Here is a 17,565-nt window from a genome sequence, read left to right as displayed (position 1 = left end):
CCCTCAAGAAGCTTACCATCTAGTTCTTGGTCCCCTTCTGTTCTCCACCTGTAATCACTCCTTTGGTGAACTCATTCGCTCCCACAGCTTCAACTATCATCTCTACGCTGATGACACCCAGATCTCCATCTCTGCCCCTGCTCTCTCCCCCTCTCTCCAGGCTCGCATCTCCTCCTGCCTTCAGGACATCCCCATCTGGATGTCTGCCCACCATCTAAAATTCACTATGTCCAAGACTGAATTCCTAATCTTCCCTCCCAAACCCTGCCCTCTCCCTGACTTTCCCATCACTGCAGACAGCACTACCATTCATCCCGTCTCACAAGCCCGCAACCTTGGTGTCATCCTCGACTCTGCTCTCTCATTCACCCCACACATCCAATCCGTCACCAAAACCTGCCGGTCTCACCTCCACAACATCGCCAAGATCCAACCAAACCACTACCTTGCTGGTTTAATCTCTCATCCTATCCCAACTGGATTACTGCACCAGCCTCCTTTCTCATCTCCCATACTCCTGTCTCTCCCCACTTCAGTCTATACTTCACTCTGCAGCCCGGATTATCTTTGTAAAGAAACAGTCTGGGCATGTCACTCCCCTCCTCAAAAATCTCCAGTGGTTCCCTGTCAACCTTTGAATCAAGCAAAAACTCCTCATTCTCAACTTCAAGGCTCTCCATCACCTCGCCCCCTCCTATCTCAACCCCCTTCTCTCCTTTTACAGCCCAGCCCGCACCCTCCGCTCCTCTGCCGCTAGCCTCCTCACTGGGCCTCGTTCTCACCTGCCCCGCCATCGAGCCCTGGCCCACGTCCTTCCTCTTGCCTGGAATGCCCTCCCTCCACACATCCGCCAAACTAGCTCTCTTCCTCCCTTCAAAGCCCTACTGAGAGCTCACCTCCTCCAGGAGGGATCCTCAGACTGAACCCCCCACTTTTTCCTCTCCTCCTCCCCTCCCCATCGCCTCCCACCCCGGCCCAACTCCCTTCCCCTCCCCACAGCACTTGTATATATTTGTACATATTTATTACTCTATTTTATTTGTACATATTTACTATATTTCATTAATGATGTGGATATAGCTATAACTATTTATTCTGATGGTATTGACATCTGTCTACTTGTTTTGTTGTCCGTCTCCCCCTTCTAGACTATGAGCCCGTTCTTGGGTAGGGACCGTCTCTATATGTTGCCGATTTGTACTTCTCAAGCGCTTAGTACAGTGCTCTGCACACAGTAAGTGCTCAATAAATACGATTGAATAAATGAATGAATAGTGGGAATTTACCATCCCTCTGCTACATTGCCACTGTTCAGATAATTAACCAAGAAGGAAGAAGCTGGAGGGCCTCTCAACCTCTTCCTCGTGGACTGCCACCCTGAAGAAACCGGAGAGAGATAACTTACCGGCACGATCCACCGGGGAGTCAGGGAAGAGAATGAAGGCTCCTAACAACAAGGGAAACACAAGGGGTTTTAGGAAGGAACAAGGACACATTATCCTACCTGTATTCAATGCCCAGGGGAGAACAATCCCCTGAGGATTTCCCTCAGTTTTGCACACCCTAGGTAAGTTCGGTCCAGAGGCTTAAATTCACAACACACCCCTCATTTGCTCCTCCTTAGCATCTCTCTCAGGATGGCACCTGGAGATTTTCCAGTACTCTACCAGTCTCGGCTACAGGAGGGAGAGTCAAGCAGAGGCCTACCCATCCCATTCCTAGCTTGGCCAGTGGCTAGCAAGTGGAAGGAAATCTGCCACAAGTCAAAACTCACCTGTGCTGGGTAGCAGCAGTATGGGACAGAGTTTATGGGGACTGATGTTTACTGCATGGAAGGTGGCAGTGGTGAATCATTTCCATAGTTTTACCAAGAAAACGCTACGGATATACAACCAGATTGACTGCAGATGGAGGTGGGGTGCTCTGGGAGAGATGTGTCCATGGAGATGCTATGGATTGGAAATGACTCGAAAGCATGAGACAAGAAAAGCATCTAATGGGAAATGGTCAGTGGGACCCTCCTTGGCCGGGTTGGGCCGGGGGTGAGGGGTGGCGAGTAGATGAGGGAGAAGTGTGGCGGAAGGATAGGGGAGCGGTCCCTCTCATCCTCTGCCCACTATTGGGTAAGGACTGTCTCTATATGTTGCCAACTTGTACTTCCCAAGCGCTTAGTACAGTGCTCTGCACACAGTAAGTGCTCACTAAATACGATTGATTGATCCTCTGCCTGTGTCATGCCTCCCTTGGGCTCCCCCTCTTCGATCTCTCACCCCCATCCTGCTCTGATCCTCAGTTCCCCGCTCTAGACTGTAAGCCCGTTGTGGGCAGGGAACGTGTCTGCTTATTGCTGTATTGTACTCTCCCAATCGCTCAGTACAGTGCTCTGAACACAGTAAGGGCGCAATAAATATGACAGAATGACTTCCCTCCTTGGGGAACACCCCAAAGGGGAGGGCCCTACAGGAGGGGCTTCGAGGGCAACTGAATGCAAGGTTAACCTTTCGGGGTGGGTCTCAGAGCCAGAGGGCCAGTAGATCAATCAATCAATCATATTTATTGAGCGCTTACTGTGTGCAGTGCATTGTACTAAGCGCTTGGGAAGTACAAGTTGGCAACATATAGAGACAGTCCCTACCCAACAGTGGGCTCACAGTCTAAAAGGGGGAGACAGAGAACAAAACCAAACATACTAACAAAATAAAATAAACAGAATAGATGTGCACAAGTAAAATAAATAGAGGAGGCCCAGGGGGCCAAATGGTCACCCAAAGGGCCAGCAGGCTGCCTAGGGGGACACCTCAGGGTTGTCCAGGAGGAGGGGCACCGTTGGGCAGGTGGAAAGCTCTGAGAAGGCCTGGGATAGAGCGGGGGCAAAGACACCCAGAGTCGACCAGGAGCCAGACCCTGGGGGCGGCTGCCTGTCTGCCTGCCTGACCATCTACCCGTGTACTTCCTCCCCACGCCCTCTCTTCTCGGGGAGTGCCAGTGATGGGGCAGGGTTTTGGGGCAGGGCGGGCACAGCCCCCGGGGTCTTTCCTCTGCTCTGCCACAGCCTCTACCTGCTAATCCTCCAACAGGATTTAGACTATGGGGCCATAGGTGATTTTCTGCTCATTCAAGCTCTCATCCTATCCCGTCTGGACTACTGCATCAGCCTTCTCTCTGATCTCCCATCCTCATGTCTCTCTCCACTTCAATCCATACTTCATGCTGCTGCCCGGATTATCTTTGTCCAGAAACGCTCTGGGCATATCACTCCCCTCCTCAGAAATCTCCAGTGGCTACCAATCAATCTGCGCATCAGGCAGAAACTCCTCACCCTGGGCTTCAAGGCTGTCCATCACCTCGCCCCCTCCTACCTCACCTCCCTTCTCTCCTTCTACAGCCCAGCCCGAACCCTCCGCTCCTCCGCCGCTAATCTCCTCACTGTACCTCGTTCTCACCTGTCCCGCCATCGACCCCCGACCCACGTCATCCCCCGGGCCTGGACTGCCCTCCCTCTGCCCATCCGCCAAGCTAGCTCTCTTCCTCCCTTCAAGGCCCTATTGAGAGCTCACCTCCTCCAGGAGGCCTTCCCAGACTGAGCCCCTTCCTTCCTCTCCCCTTCGTCCCCCTCTCCATCCCCCCTTCTTACCTCCTTCCCTTCCCCACAGCACCTGTATATATGTATATATGTTTGTACATATTTATTACTCTATTTATTTATTTATTTATTTTACTTGTACATATCTATTCTATTTATTTTATTTTGTTAGTATGCTTGGTTTTGTTCTCTGTCTTCCCCTTTTAGACTGTGAGCCCACTGTTGGGTAGGGACTGTCTCTATATGTTGCCAATTTGTACTTCCCAAGCGCTTAGTACAGTGCTCTGCACATGGTAAGCACTCAATAAATACGATTGATGATGATGATGACGATGATGATTTTCCTCAGTATCCGGCTCACGTTTTCTTTTTCTCCTGTAATTTCAGCCCATTATGCCTAACTAATTACAGCCTCCCTCTACAAAGGATTGTGACACCACCAAATGAACTGAGCAAAGGGAGTATGGGGGGGAAGCATCTGTTTACAGAGAGCTCCCTAATTAGCACTGATGTTGAAGCAAACCCAAGGAGAACACATACACACACACACACACACACACACTCTCTCTCACACAAACGTAAACATACACACAGACACACACACAGATCAAGTCAAAAATGCTTTCCTCTGGCTTCCCAGACCACTGTAGGGCTTCTACTCTGAAACTCTGCACTGTCAGCAAATCCCAGCTCCCCTAACGTTTTGGAAAGCACAAGGAGAGAAGGAAAGTTCATTCTTCTAATGCCCGTTCCTCCAGTGCCGGACCCAAATCTGTCAGAGACCATGGGCCACCTGACTCTGATACGATGATAATAATAGCGCTTATTAAGCATAACTAGGTGCCAGGCACTATAACAAGCACTGAGGTAGATGAAAGATAGTGAGGATGGACACAGTCCAGGTCTCACACGGGGCTCACGTTTAACAGAAGAAGGAATCGAGACACGGAGAAGGGAAGTGACTTGCCTAAGGTCACACAACAGACATGTGGCAGAACCAGGATTAGAACACAAGTCTTCTGAATCTCAGGCCCGTGCTCTTTCTTCTAGGTCATGCTGCTACTCAACTCTCTTCCAGGCGAGCATTTGTCGGGTGGTTTCCGAGCCCTATTTCCGCCCACATTTCCTATGACAATAGGAATCTCCCAGGCAATTGGAGATTGTACAGTGCTAAGCGCTTAGTACAGTGCTCTGCACACAGTAAGCGCTCAATAAATACGATTGATGATTTACCCCTGATTCCAATCGATGTCCAGCCTGATCATCTTGTATCTACCCCAGTGCCAGTGCCTGGCACCAGCGTGGCTCAGTGGAAAGAGCCCGGGCTTTGGACTCAGAGGTCATGGGTTCAAATCCCGGCTCCGCCAATTGCCAGCTGTGTGACTTTGGGCAAGTCACTTCACTTCTCTGTGCCTCAGTTACCTCATCTGTAAAATGGGGACTGTGAGCCCCCTGTGGGACAACCTGATCACCTTGTAACCTCCCAGTGCTTAGAACAGTGCTTTGCACACAGTAAGCACTTAATGAATGCCATTATTATTATTATTATTATTATTATTAGTGAGCACCGAACAAATGCCACTATTTTATTATTATTCTCCAACCCCTGCCTTAATCCTCCTGGAAACCAGCACACAGTGCTTGCAGTAGCAGCTTGGCCTACTGGATAGAGCACAGGTTTGGGAGTCAGAAGACTTGGGTTCTAATTCTGACTCAGTCGCTTATCTGCTGTGTGACCTTGGCCAAGTCACTTAACCTTCTATTCATTCATTCAATCATATTTATTGAGTGTTTACTGTGTACAAGTCAGCAACTGAACTGAACCAGGTCTTCATCTAGTGAGGACGTCCCCTCTTCCCCCTACTCACTAGACTGTGAGCCCGTCGATGGGTAGGGACCGTCTCTATATGTTGCCAACTTGTACTTCCCAAGCGTTTAGTACGGTGCTCTGCACACAGTAAGCGCTCAATAAATACGACTGAATGAATGAATGAACCTTTCTATGCCTCAGTTCCCTCTCATTAGCAGAATGGGGGTTAAGACTGTGAGCCCCATGTGGGACTTGGACTGTGTCCAACCCGATTATCCTGCATCTGCCCCAGCGATTAGCACAGTGTCTGACACATAGTAAGCACTTAGCAAATGCTATTAAAAAGCCAAAGAAGTAGCTGCTAAGCTGTGTCAGGCTGGGAAAAAACGAAATCGAGACCAACCTGAGGGCAGATGCTGATGGAACAGTCTGAGATGAGTGTGAGCCCACTATTGGGTAGGGACTGTCTCTATATGTTGCCAACTCGTACTTCCCAAGCGCTTAGTACAGTGCTCTGCACACAGTAAGCTCTCAATAAATACGATTGATGATTGATGATGAGTGGAAAACTGAAATTTCTCCGCATTTGGTTTTTTTTATGGTATTTCTTAAACGCTTACTATGTGTCAGGCACTGTACTGAGTGCTGAGCTAGAAACAAGCTAATCACGTTGAACACAGTCCAATTCCCACTTGGGGCTCACAGCCTTAATCCTCATTTTGCAGATGAGGTAACGGAGGTTTAGAGAAGTGAAGTGACTCGCCCGGTCAGACAGCAGATATTTGGCAGAGCTGGGATTAGAACCCAGGTCCTTCTGACTCTCGGGCCTGGGTTCTATCCACTAGGCCACGCTGAACGGTTAAAAATGCGAGAATGGGTGCAGCCATGGGTGTGAGAGTGCTGAGTGCGAGAATGGGTGCACTCAGGAGCAGCTGCTAGTAGCAGTGGGGTGGATTCGCTTCCCCCTCCCTCCTCCTCCTCCCTGCCCGCCCTGCATTTAACTGTTACCCGAGGCCTGGCTTCCGTGAAATCCATCAGGTTCTCGGTTAGAGATGAGAGCAGAACATCCAATTCATCTGTGGCGCTCTAGGAAAAACAGGACAGCAATTATTAAACGGTTCATTAATCAGCAGATTTACTCGTTCCGGCTCCCCGGGGACTTGCTGAATTTCTCCCTTTGCCCCAGTTTTGGTTCGGTTAATCCTTTACATAAACTCAGCATTCCTGAGTTTTTCTGCTTCCAGTGCCCCAGCCAAGGGCCACGGGGCCCCCACCTAGTCCTGGGGCCCAGACCTCAGTCAAGGCAGCTCCTAAACGTGCCCGTGCCCAGCCTCGAAGACAACTGGAGGAGATCGACGGGACAGACGCTCATCATGGGAACTCAAGCTTTTGGAAGGGAAAAGGTGACGTTGGCTGGGCTTCTCTGCCTCTGGGACTCCAATGGTGGATGACCACAAAATGCTTTCCTCCGCGCTATAAGAAGGGTTTAAAACGACCCCTTTTCTCCCTCCTGCTTAGACTGCGAGCCCTGGGTGGACAAGGCCTGCGCCAGATCTGCTTACGCTGTGCTTAGTACAGTGCTCGGCACACAGCTTAACGAACACCAAATAGGGTACTAGAATCAATCAATCAATCAATCATATTTATTGAGCGCTTACTGTGTGCAGAGCACTGTACTAAGCGCTTGGGAAGTACAAGTTGGCAACATATAGAGACAGTCCCTACCCAACGGTGGGCTCACAGTCTAAAAGGGGGAGACAGAGAACAAAACCAAACATACTAACAAAATAAAATAAATAGAATAGATATGAACAAGTAAAATAGAGTAATAAATATGTACAAACATATATACACATAGGTCACCAATGATCTTCTTCTTGCCAAATCCAGTGACCTCTACGCCATCCTAATCTTCCTCTGAGTTGCTTTCAACATTGTCAACCGTTGGGTAGGGATTGTCCCTGTTGCCGAATTGTACTTTCCAAGCACCCAGTACAGTGTTCTGCACACGGTAAGCGCTCAGTAAAGATGACTGAATGAATGAGTGAGTCCTCTTTTCCTGGAAACATTATCCAACCTTGGCTTCACTTTCATATCCTAGTTCTCCTTCTATCTCAATGACTGCTCATTCTCAGTCTCTTTCATGGATTACTCCTCTTCCTCCCAGTAGGTCTCACTGACAACCTTCCGTGCCCTTCTTCTAGAACTCAAGTCTTCAAAGTCTGCCCTGGGGTCTCCAACTTCCCTAACGGAAGTGGAAGTTTGGATCTTAACCTCGGAAACGCTCTATCAGCCTTAACGGTGGAGAAGAAGACCATCCTTGCCTGGGGATCCACCAGCCATGGCTCCTCTCTGACTCCACCGGGGAAGGAGGCGGAGGGAGGTGGAGGAGGCCGGCTGAGCCTGATACGGGGTTCGAGAGCTCCAGTTTGGGGCCTGGCTCCAGGGGTTTCACAATTGCCCCCCAGTCAGTCAGTCCTGTTTGTTGAGCGCTTACTGTGCGTATGGCACTGTACTACACGCTCCGAAGGGTAGCTTACGGTCCAGAGGGGGAGACAGACATTAATATAAATAAATTACAGATATGTACATAAGTGCCGTGGGGCTGGGAGGGGAGATGAATAAATGGGGCAAGTCAGGGCGACGCAGAAGGGAGTGGGGGAAGAGGAAAGGAGGGCTTAGTCAAGGGAAGACCTCTTGAGGAGATGCGCCTTCAATACGCTTTGAAGGTAGAGGGAGTAAATGTCAGATATGAGAAGTAGTGTGGCTTAGTGGATAGAGGACGGGCCTGGGCATCAGAAGGACCTGGGTTCTAATCCCGGCTGCTGTGTGACCTTGGGCAAGTCACTTCACTTCTCTGTGCCCTCAATGACCTCATCTGCAAAATGGGGATAAGAGCGTGAGCCCCAAACGGGACAGGGACTGTCTGTGTTCTTTCTTATTAACTTGCATCTCCCCCAGTGCATAGAACAGTGGGCCCCCACCGTGAGACAACCTGATCACCTTGTAACCTCCCCAGCGCTTAGAACAGTGCTTTGCACATAGTAAGTGCTTAATAAATGCCATCCTTATTATTAACACTGCTGGGTAAATAGTAAGAGCTTAACAAGCCCTATAATTACAATAATTATTATCATTTTATGAGGAGGGAGGACGCTCCAGGCCAGAGGCAGGATGTGGGCGAGAGGTCACAGGCGAGATAGACGAGACCGACCCGCACAGTCCTGCCCCCTTCTTGTCTCAGAAGAGGGGCAGTGTGGTCTAATGGGTGGAGTATGGGCCTGGGAATCGGAAGGACGTGGGTTCTAATATTGGCTCCGCCACCTGTCTGCTGGGTGACCTTGGGCAAGTCACTTCCCAACTCTGGGCCTCAGTTCTCTCCTCCGTAAAAAGGGGAATTAAGACTGTGCCCCTTGCGGGACAGGGAATGTGTTCAACCAGTTTTGCTTGGTGCTTAGTGCAGTGCCTGGCACATAGGAAGCACTTAATACCACAATTATTATTATTATTTGCTTGGCTCAGTGGAAAGAGCCTGGGCTTGGGAGTCAGAGGTCATGGGTTCAAATCCCTGTTCCGCCAACTGTCAGCTGTGTGACTTTGGGCCAGTCACTTAACTTCTCTGTGCCTCAGTTCCCTCATCTGTAAAGTAGGGATTAAGACTGTGAGCCCCACGAGGGACAACCTGATCACCTTGTATCCTCCCCAGCGCTTAGAACAGTGCTTTGCACATAGCAAGTGCTTAACAAATGCCATTATTATTATTATTATTGAGGGCCAGCCCCATCCCATGTGTGACCTTGGGCTTTGGAATTCATTTTCCTCCTGGATTAGTCTGGATTTCTACTGAATGGCCAAAGTGCCCTTTCATTCTTGCCTGGCATTTCACTTGGCAGAAAAGAGCCTGCTGGCCAAGAGCCAAATTGGCTCTTCTTTGTTTGCTAAAATCTTCGTACAAGAGCCCAGAGACTATACACTATCGAACCCCCAGTTGTGAATCTAATTACCCGATTGATGCATTAATTACAGAACCAACAGGGTTAATCCACAGGCTCTTCTTGGTTTCTAGTGGGAAGGAGGAAGAAATTAATTTGGGAATCGGGATGAGCTGGGGAAACTGAGACTAAACACTGTCTTGGGTCCCTGGGACAGTCAGGGGCCGAATGGGGATCGGCTCGGGGCTTCGGTTGGACTGACTGAGATAGAGCTGAGCTAGATGAACGGTCCCGGGGCAGGGGATGCAGGGGGAGTCCAAGCCTCCTGGCCCATGTCGGGGGATGAAAGAAGAGATGGCCACTATGACAGCGCTCCCTCCGATAACTGCATTTCAAAATGCATTTATTTTCATTTCTGTCTCCCCCTCTAATAATAATAATTATGGTATTTGCTAAGCGTTTACTATGCGCCAGGCACTGTTCTAAGCACCGGGGGCATGGCTTAGTGGGAAGAGCACGGGCTTGGGAGTCAGAGGTCGTGGGTTCTAATACCGACTCCGCCACTTTTCTGCTGTGTGACCTTGGGCAAATCACTTTAACTTTTCTGTGCCTCAGTTCTCTCACTTGTAAAATGGGGATTAAGACTGTGAGCTCCACATGGGACAATCTGATCACACTGTATCAACCCCAGCGCTTAGGACAGTATCTTCCATCCTTCCTTTCTGATCTCCCATCCTCCTGTCTCTTCCCGCTTCAGTCTATACTTCACTCTGCTGCCCGGATTATCCTTGTTCAGAAATGCTCTGGGCATGTCACTCCCCTCCTCAAAAATCTCCAGTGGTTGCCTATCTACCTTCGAATCAAGCAAAAACTCCTCACTCTCGGCTTCAAGGTTGTCCATCACCTTGCCCTCTTCTACCTCACTTCCCTTCTCTCCTTCTCCAGCCCAACCCGCACACTCCACTCTTCTGCCGCTAACCTCCTCACTGTGCCTCATTCTCCCCTGTCCCGCCGTCGACCCCCGGCCCACGTCCTGCCCCTGGCCTGGAATGCCCTCCCTTCACACATCCGCCAAGCTAGCTCTCTTCCTCCCTTCAAAGCCCTACTGAGAGCTCACCTCCTCCAGGAGGCCTTCCCTGACTGAGCACCCCCTTTTCTTCTCCTCCTCCTCCCCATTCCCCCAGGCCCTACCCCCTTCCCTTCCCCACATCACTTGTATATACTTGTACATATTTATTACTCTATTTTATTTGTACATATTTATTACTCTATTTTATTAATGATGTGTATATAGGTATAATTCTATTTATTCTGATGGTATTGACACCTGTCCACTTGTTTTGCTTTGTTGTCTGTCTTCCCCTTCCAGACTGTGAGCCCGTTGTTGGGTAGGGACCGTCTCTATATGTTGCCAACTTGTACTTCCCAAGCGCTTAGTACAGTGCTCTGCACACAGTAAGTGCTCAATAAATACGATTGAATGAATGAATGAATGAATGAATACTTGGCACCTAGTAAGCGCTTAACAAAAACCATCATTTTTAACATTACAAGGTAACTGGGTTGAACACAGTCCCCGTCCCACACGGAGCTCACAGTCTTAATCCCCATTTTACTGATGAGGGAACCGAGGCACAGAGAAGTGAAGTGACTTGCCCAAGGTCACTCAGCAGACAAGTGGAAGAGCTGGGATTCTGAATCCCAGGCCCACGCGCTACCCACTAGGCTTGCTGCTTCTGGAAATGTAAACTCCTGGTGGGCCACCCTGCTGTACGGTACTTTCCAAGCGCTTAGTAAAGTACTCTGCTGCACACAGTTGGCGTTCAATAAATTCCAGGGATTGACTGATTTTGAGCCCATTGCTGGGGCTGGTGAAAGTGAGGCCTTCCTAAGAGGGGGAAAAAAAGAGAAAAACCAGGTGGTGGCTAGGGGGTGATGGGGGTTCAGATTCTTGTGATGCCAATTTGTACTTCCCAAGCGCTTAGTACAGTGCTCTGCACATAGTAAGCGCTCAATAAATACGATTGATTGATTGATTGATTGTTGAGCAGGGCACACCCTAATCCCTAATCTTCTAGACTCTGAGCCCACTGTTGCGCAGGGACTGTCTCTATATGTTGCCAACTTGTACTTCCCAAGCGCTTAGTACAGTGCTCTGCACACAGTAAGCGCTCAATAAAAATGATTGATTGATTGATTGATTGATAGGAGAGGGGGTTGGGCTGGTTTGGGGGCCCTGGCCCAAGGAGGGGATCACGGCAGCAGCCACACGGCCCCGCCGAGATGACCAGCCGCTCTCTAGGACTCCCACTGTGATAAGACTCCTCCTCCCCATCCCCCTTGCCCTGTTTCCCCTCCCTACAGCACCTGTACATATGTTTGTACAGATAATAATAATAATAATGTTGGTATTTGTTAAGCGCTTACTATGTGCCAAGCACTGTTCTAAGCGTTGGGGAAGTTACAAGGGGATCAGGTTGTCCCACGGGGGGCTCACACAATTTTAATCCCCGTTTTCCAGATGAGGTAACTGAGGCCCAGAGAAGTGAAGTGACTTGCCCAAAGTCACACAGCTGACAATTGGTGGAGCCGGGATTTGAACCCATGACCTCTGACTCCAAAGCCCGGGCTTTTTCCACTGAGCCACGCTGCTTCTCTATTTTACTTGTACATACTTACTATTCTATTTTGTTAATAACGTGCATTTAGCTTTAATTCTATTTGTTCTGACGACTTGACACCTGTCCACATGTTTTGTTCTCTGTCTCCCCCTTCTAGACTGTGTGCACAGCACTGTACTAACTGTTTGGGAGAGCACAATATAACACTAAGCAGATGCATTCCCTGAGCCCACTGTTGGGTAGGGACTGTCTCTATATGTTGCCAATTTGTACTTCCCAAGCGCTTAGTACAGTGCTCTGCACACAGTAAGCACTCAATAAATACGATTGATGATTGATGATGATTCCCTGCTCACAACAAACTGACAGTCTATATGGGAAGATAGATATTAATATAAATAAATCAATTACAGTGGAGAAGCAGCACGGCCTAGAGGATAGAGCACAGGCCTGGGAATCAGAAGGTCATGCGTTCTAATCCCAGCTCCGTCACTTATCTGCTGTCACCTCGGGCAAGTCACTTCGCTTCTCTAGGTCTCAGTTCCCTCATCTGTAAAATGGGGGCTAAGACCGTGAGCCCTTTGTGAGACAGGGACTATGTCCAACTCGATTATCTTGTATCTACCCCAGTGCTCAGAACAGTGCCTGGCACGTATGAATGCTTAACAAATACCATAATTATTAAGGACATAAGTGCTACGGGGCTGGGGAGGGGGATGAATAAAGGGAGCAGGTCAGGGCAACGCAGAAGGGAGTGGGAGAAGAGGAAAGAGGGCTTAGTCAGCCCTGAAAGGCCACTCCTGGAGTTAGCAGGAATTTGAGTTAGTCAGAGTAGCCCAGTATCAGTCTCCAGTGGCTCATTCTCATCCGCTTCTAAAACCTTCCTAGTCTGCACTGCTGATAGAGGAAAATTCCTGTAAACGCTCCGTATTTCAAACAAAGCCGTCCCCTCCCCTCACTCTCCACAGACGGCCTGGGCCGGGGGAGGAATCTCGGAAGCCAAAGGGCAACGTTACCTTGAAAATGGCATCAGCCTTGGCGGGCGCTGGAGTTGGCGGGATCGGTGGATCTTCCGGGCCGGGGGCTTTATTTTCCTCGTCGGATGCCTCGCTGAAAGAAAGGAGCCCTTCCTGGTTGTGCCTGGGGAGGGAAGAGAAGACTGCCGTCAGAGCAGCTTGTCCATGAGGCGCGATGAATCAAGGTGGGAGTGGGGTGCTTATTAAAGCCGGGGGAGACAGGTGATGGAGTTATTTATGGCTCCTTCCTGGAGCCTCTCTCTCCTGGCTGGCTCAGGATAGCAGGCCGGGGTGGGGAGGAAATAATAATACTAATAATGATAATTATGGTACTTGTTAAGCGTTTACTATGTGCCAAGTACCGTTCTAAGCACTGGGGTAGATACAAAGCATTCAGGTTAGACACAGATCCTGCCCCACATGGAGCTCACTCTCTTAATCCCCATTTGACAGATGAGGTAAATGAGATCCAGAGGATTGAAAGTGACTTGCCCAAGGTCACACAGCAGACATGTGGCGGAGCCGGGATTAGAACCCAGGTCCACATGACTCCCGGGCCTGTACTCTGTCCACTGAGTCACACTGCTTTTCCAAGCAGCCACAAAAGGGAGCAACAGTCATGTGGACGGGTGGCAAGTCATGAGAAGCGGCGTGGCTCAGTGGACAGAGCCCGGGCTTTGGCGTCAGAGGTCATGGGTTCAAATCCCGGCTCTGCCAACTGTCAGCTGGGTGACTTTGGGCAAGTCACTTCACTTCTCTGTGCACATAATAGGTGCTTAGTCCAGTGCTCTGCACACAGTCAGCGCTCAATAAATATGATCGAGCGCTCGGCGCTTAGAACAGTGCTTTGCACATAGTAAGCGCTTAATAAATGCTATTATTATTATTATTATTATTTCTTCCAGCTTGCATCCCCAGGGGGAACGTGGGGTTCATTCATTCATTCATTCGTATTTACTGAGCGCTTACTGTGTGCAGAGCACTGTACTAATAATAATAATGATGGCATTTATTAAATGCTTACTATGAGCAAAGCACTGGTCTAAGCGCTGGGGAGGTTACAAGGTGATCAGGTTGTCCCCCGGGGGGCTCACAGTCTTCATCCCCATTTTACAGATGAGGTAACTGAGGCCCAGAGAAGTTAAGTGACTTGCCCAAAGTCACACAGCTGACAACGGGCGGAACCGGGATTTGAACCCATGACCTCTGACTCCAAAGCCCGGGCTCCTTCCACTGAGCCATGCTGCTTCTCTAAGCGCTTGGGAAGTACAAGTTGGCAACATCTAGAGATGGTCCCTACCCAACAGCGGGCGCACAGTCTAGAAGGGGGAGACAGAGAACAAAACAGGACATATTAACAAAATAAAATAAATAGAATAAATGTGTACAAACAAAATAGAGTAATAAATCCGTACAAACATATATACATATATATAGGTGCTGTGCGGAGGGGAAGGAGGTAAGGTGGGGGGGATGGGGAGGGGGAGGAGGGGGAGAGGAAAGAGGGGGCTCAGTCTGGGAAGGGGGTTGGTCGGGTGGATTTGGGTTGGAGGGGAATCTGTGGAGGGAGACGATGGAGAGGCCCGCGATGGCTCCGGCTCCGGGTGCCTGCTTAGATCCAAGTCAGAACATTCCCATTTCAAGGTGGTCTCCAGCTCAACTGGACACCAGGCTCCTGAGAAGGGAACAGAGCAGGGTGGAGGGGGAAGGGGTGCCTGGGGACAAGGACCCCATCACCCAGATCTACATCTCTGCCCCTGCTCTCTCCCCCTCTCTCCAGGCTCGCATCTCCTCCTGCCTTCAGGACATCTCCATCTGGATGTCTGCCCGCCACCTAAAGCTCAACATGTTGAAGACTGAACTCCTTGTCTTCCCTCCCAAACCTTGTCCTCTCCCTGACTTTCCCATCTCTGTTGACGGCACTACCATCCTTCCCGTCTCACAAGCCCGCAACCTTGGTGTCATCCTCGACTCCGCTCTCTCATTCACCCCTCACATCCAAGCCGTCACCAAAACCTGCCGGTCTCAGCTCCGCAACATTGCCAAGATCCGCCCTTTCCTCTCCATCCAAACTGCTACCCTGCTCATTCAAGCTCTCATCCTATCCCGTCTGGACTACTGCACCAGCCTTCTCTCTGATCTCCCATCCTCGTGTCTCTCTCCACTTCAATCCATACTTCATGCCGCTGCCCGGATTGTCCTTGTCCAGAAACGCTCTGGGCATGTTACTCCCCTCCTCAAAAATCTCCAGTGGCTACCAATCAATCTGCGCATCAGGCAGAAACTCCTCACCCTGGGCTTCAAGGCTGTCCATCCCCTCGCCCCCTCCTACCTCCCCTCCCTTCTCTCCTTCTCCAGCCCAGCCCGCACCCTCCGCTCCTCCGCCACTAATCTCCTCACCGTACCTCGTTCTCGCCTGTGCCGCCATCGACCCCCGGCCCACGTCATCCCCCGGGCCTGGAATGCCCTCCCTCTGTCCACCCGCCAAGCTAGCTCTCTTCCTCCCTTCAAGGCCCTGCTGAGAGCTCACCTCCTACAGGAGGCCTTCCTAGACTGAGCCCTTTCCTTCCTCTCCCCCTCTTCCCCCTCTCCATCCCCCCATCCTACCTCCTTCCCTTCCCCACAGCACCTGTATATATGTATATATGGTTGTACATATTTATTACTCGATTTATTTATTTATTCATTTATTTTACTTGTACATATCTATCCTATTTATTTTATTTTGTTGGTATGTTTGGTTTTGTTCTCTGTCTCCCCCTTTTAGACTGTGAGCCCACTGTTGGGTAGGGACTGTCTCTATGTGTTGCCAATTTGTACTTCCCAAGCGCTTAGTACAGTGCTCTGCACATAGTAAGCGCTCAATAAATACGATTGATGATGATGATGATAAGGATGAGCTCTGGAGGGGGGGAACCCAGGGGGCAAAAGGCCCCTGGAGAAGCAGCATGGCCAAGTCTCCCCCTTCTAGACTGTGAGCCCACTGTTGGGTCGGGACCGTCTCTATATGTTGCCAACTTGTACTTCCCAAGCGCTTAGTACAGTGCTCTGCACACAGTAAGCGCTCAATAAATACAACTGATTGATTGATTGATAGAGTACAACCTGGGTTCTAATTCTGGCTCTGCCACTTGCCTGTTGTGCAACCTTCGGCAAATCACTTCTCTGGACCTCAGTTTCCTCATCTGTGGGGATCCAATACCTGTTCTCCCCACCTACTTACATTGTGAGCCCCATAAAAGACAGGGGACTGTGTCCAACCTGATTCTCCCATACTCATTCATTCATTCAATCTTATTTGTTGAGCGCTTACTGCGTGCAGAGCACTGTACTAAGCGCTTGGCATCTATGAAGCAGCGTGGCTCAGTGGAAAGAGCCCGGGCTTGGGAGTCAGAGGTCGTGGGTTCTAATCCCGATTCCGCCACTTGTCAGCTCTGTGACTTTGGGCAGGTCACTTCACTTCTCTGGGCCTCAGTTACCTCATCTGTAAAATGGAGATTAAGACTGTGAGCCCCCCTTGGGACAACCTGATCACCTTGTAACCTCCCCAGTGCTTAGAACAGTGCTTTGCACATAGTAAGCACTTAATACATGCTATTATTATTATTATTATTATTATTATAAGAAAGGGGACTGTGTCCGACCTGATTCTTATATTCATTCATTCATTCATTTAATTGTATTTATAGAGCACTTACTGTGTGCAGATCACTTACTAAGCGCTTGGAAACTACAATTCAGCAATTAAGAGAGACAATCCCTGCCCACACAGGGCTTACAGTCTAGAAGGGGGAAGACAGACATAAAACAAGTAAACAGGCATCAGTATAAATAAATAAAATTATAGATATGTACACGTCACTTACTGTGTGCAGAGCACTGTACTAAGCACTTGGCACCTATACCAGTGCTTAGAACAGTGCTGAATAAATCTCCAGTGGCTACCAATCAATCTGCACATCAGGCAGAAACTCCTCACCTTGGGCTTCAAGGCTGTCCATCACCTCGCCCCCTCCTACCTCACCTCCCTTCTCTCCTTCTCCAGCCCAGCCCGCACCCTCCGCTCCTCTGCCGCTAACCTCCTCACCGTGTCTCATTCTCACCTGTCCCGCCGTCGACCCCTGGCCCACGTCATCCCCGGGGCCTGGAATTCCCTCCCTCTGCCCATCCGCCAAGCTAGCTCTCTTCCTCCTTTCAAGGCCCTACTGAGAGCTCACCTCCTCCAAGAGGCCTTCCCAGACTGAACCCCCTCCTTCCTCTCCCCCATGTCCCCCTCTCCATCCCCTCATCTTACCTCCTTCTCTTCCCCACAGCACCTGTATATATGTATATATGTTTGTATTTATTACTCTAATTATTTTACTTGTACATATCTATTCTATTTATTTTATTTTGTTAATATGTTTGGTTTTGTTCTCTGTCTCCCCCTTTTAGACTGTGAGCCCACTGTTGGGTAGGGACTGTCTCTATATGTTGCCAACTTGTACTTCCCAAGCGCTTAGTACAGTGCTCTGCACACAGTAAGCGCTCAATAAATACAATTGATTGATTGATTGATCATTGTTATTATGATTATTATTCTAGCAGCGAGAGGAGCCACAGA

General features: G+C 49.6%; 1 protein-coding gene and 1 non-coding gene across 4 annotated transcripts in view; one reads left to right on the top strand and one right to left on the bottom strand.

Annotated features, from left to right (window-relative positions):
- EPB41L5 (erythrocyte membrane protein band 4.1 like 5) overlaps window positions 1–17,565 on the bottom strand; it is a 208,626-nt gene that overhangs the window by 8,989 nt on the left and 182,072 nt on the right. For all 3 annotated transcript variants that reach the window (XM_038743312.1, XM_038743330.1, XM_038743322.1), the window contains 3 exons: window positions 12,963–13,086; window positions 6,402–6,479; window positions 1,406–1,447 (listed from right to left, as the gene is read on the bottom strand). In XM_038743312.1, coding sequence (XP_038599240.1) covers window positions 1,406–1,447; window positions 6,402–6,479; window positions 12,963–13,086 — 244 coding nt within the window. The remainder of the gene's footprint in view (window positions 1–1,405; window positions 1,448–6,401; window positions 6,480–12,962; window positions 13,087–17,565) is intronic.
- On the top strand, window positions 1,627–1,764 carry LOC119938522. Its single transcript, XR_005454451.1, has one exon. It is a non-coding gene; the product is annotated as a small nucleolar RNA SNORA7 (small nucleolar RNA).

This window comes from Tachyglossus aculeatus, chromosome 1, assembly GCF_015852505.1.
Source record: "Tachyglossus aculeatus isolate mTacAcu1 chromosome 1, mTacAcu1.pri, whole genome shotgun sequence".
Lineage (NCBI taxonomy): Eukaryota > Metazoa > Chordata > Mammalia > Monotremata > Tachyglossidae > Tachyglossus > Tachyglossus aculeatus.
This window is presented reverse-complemented; position numbering and strand designations above follow the sequence as displayed.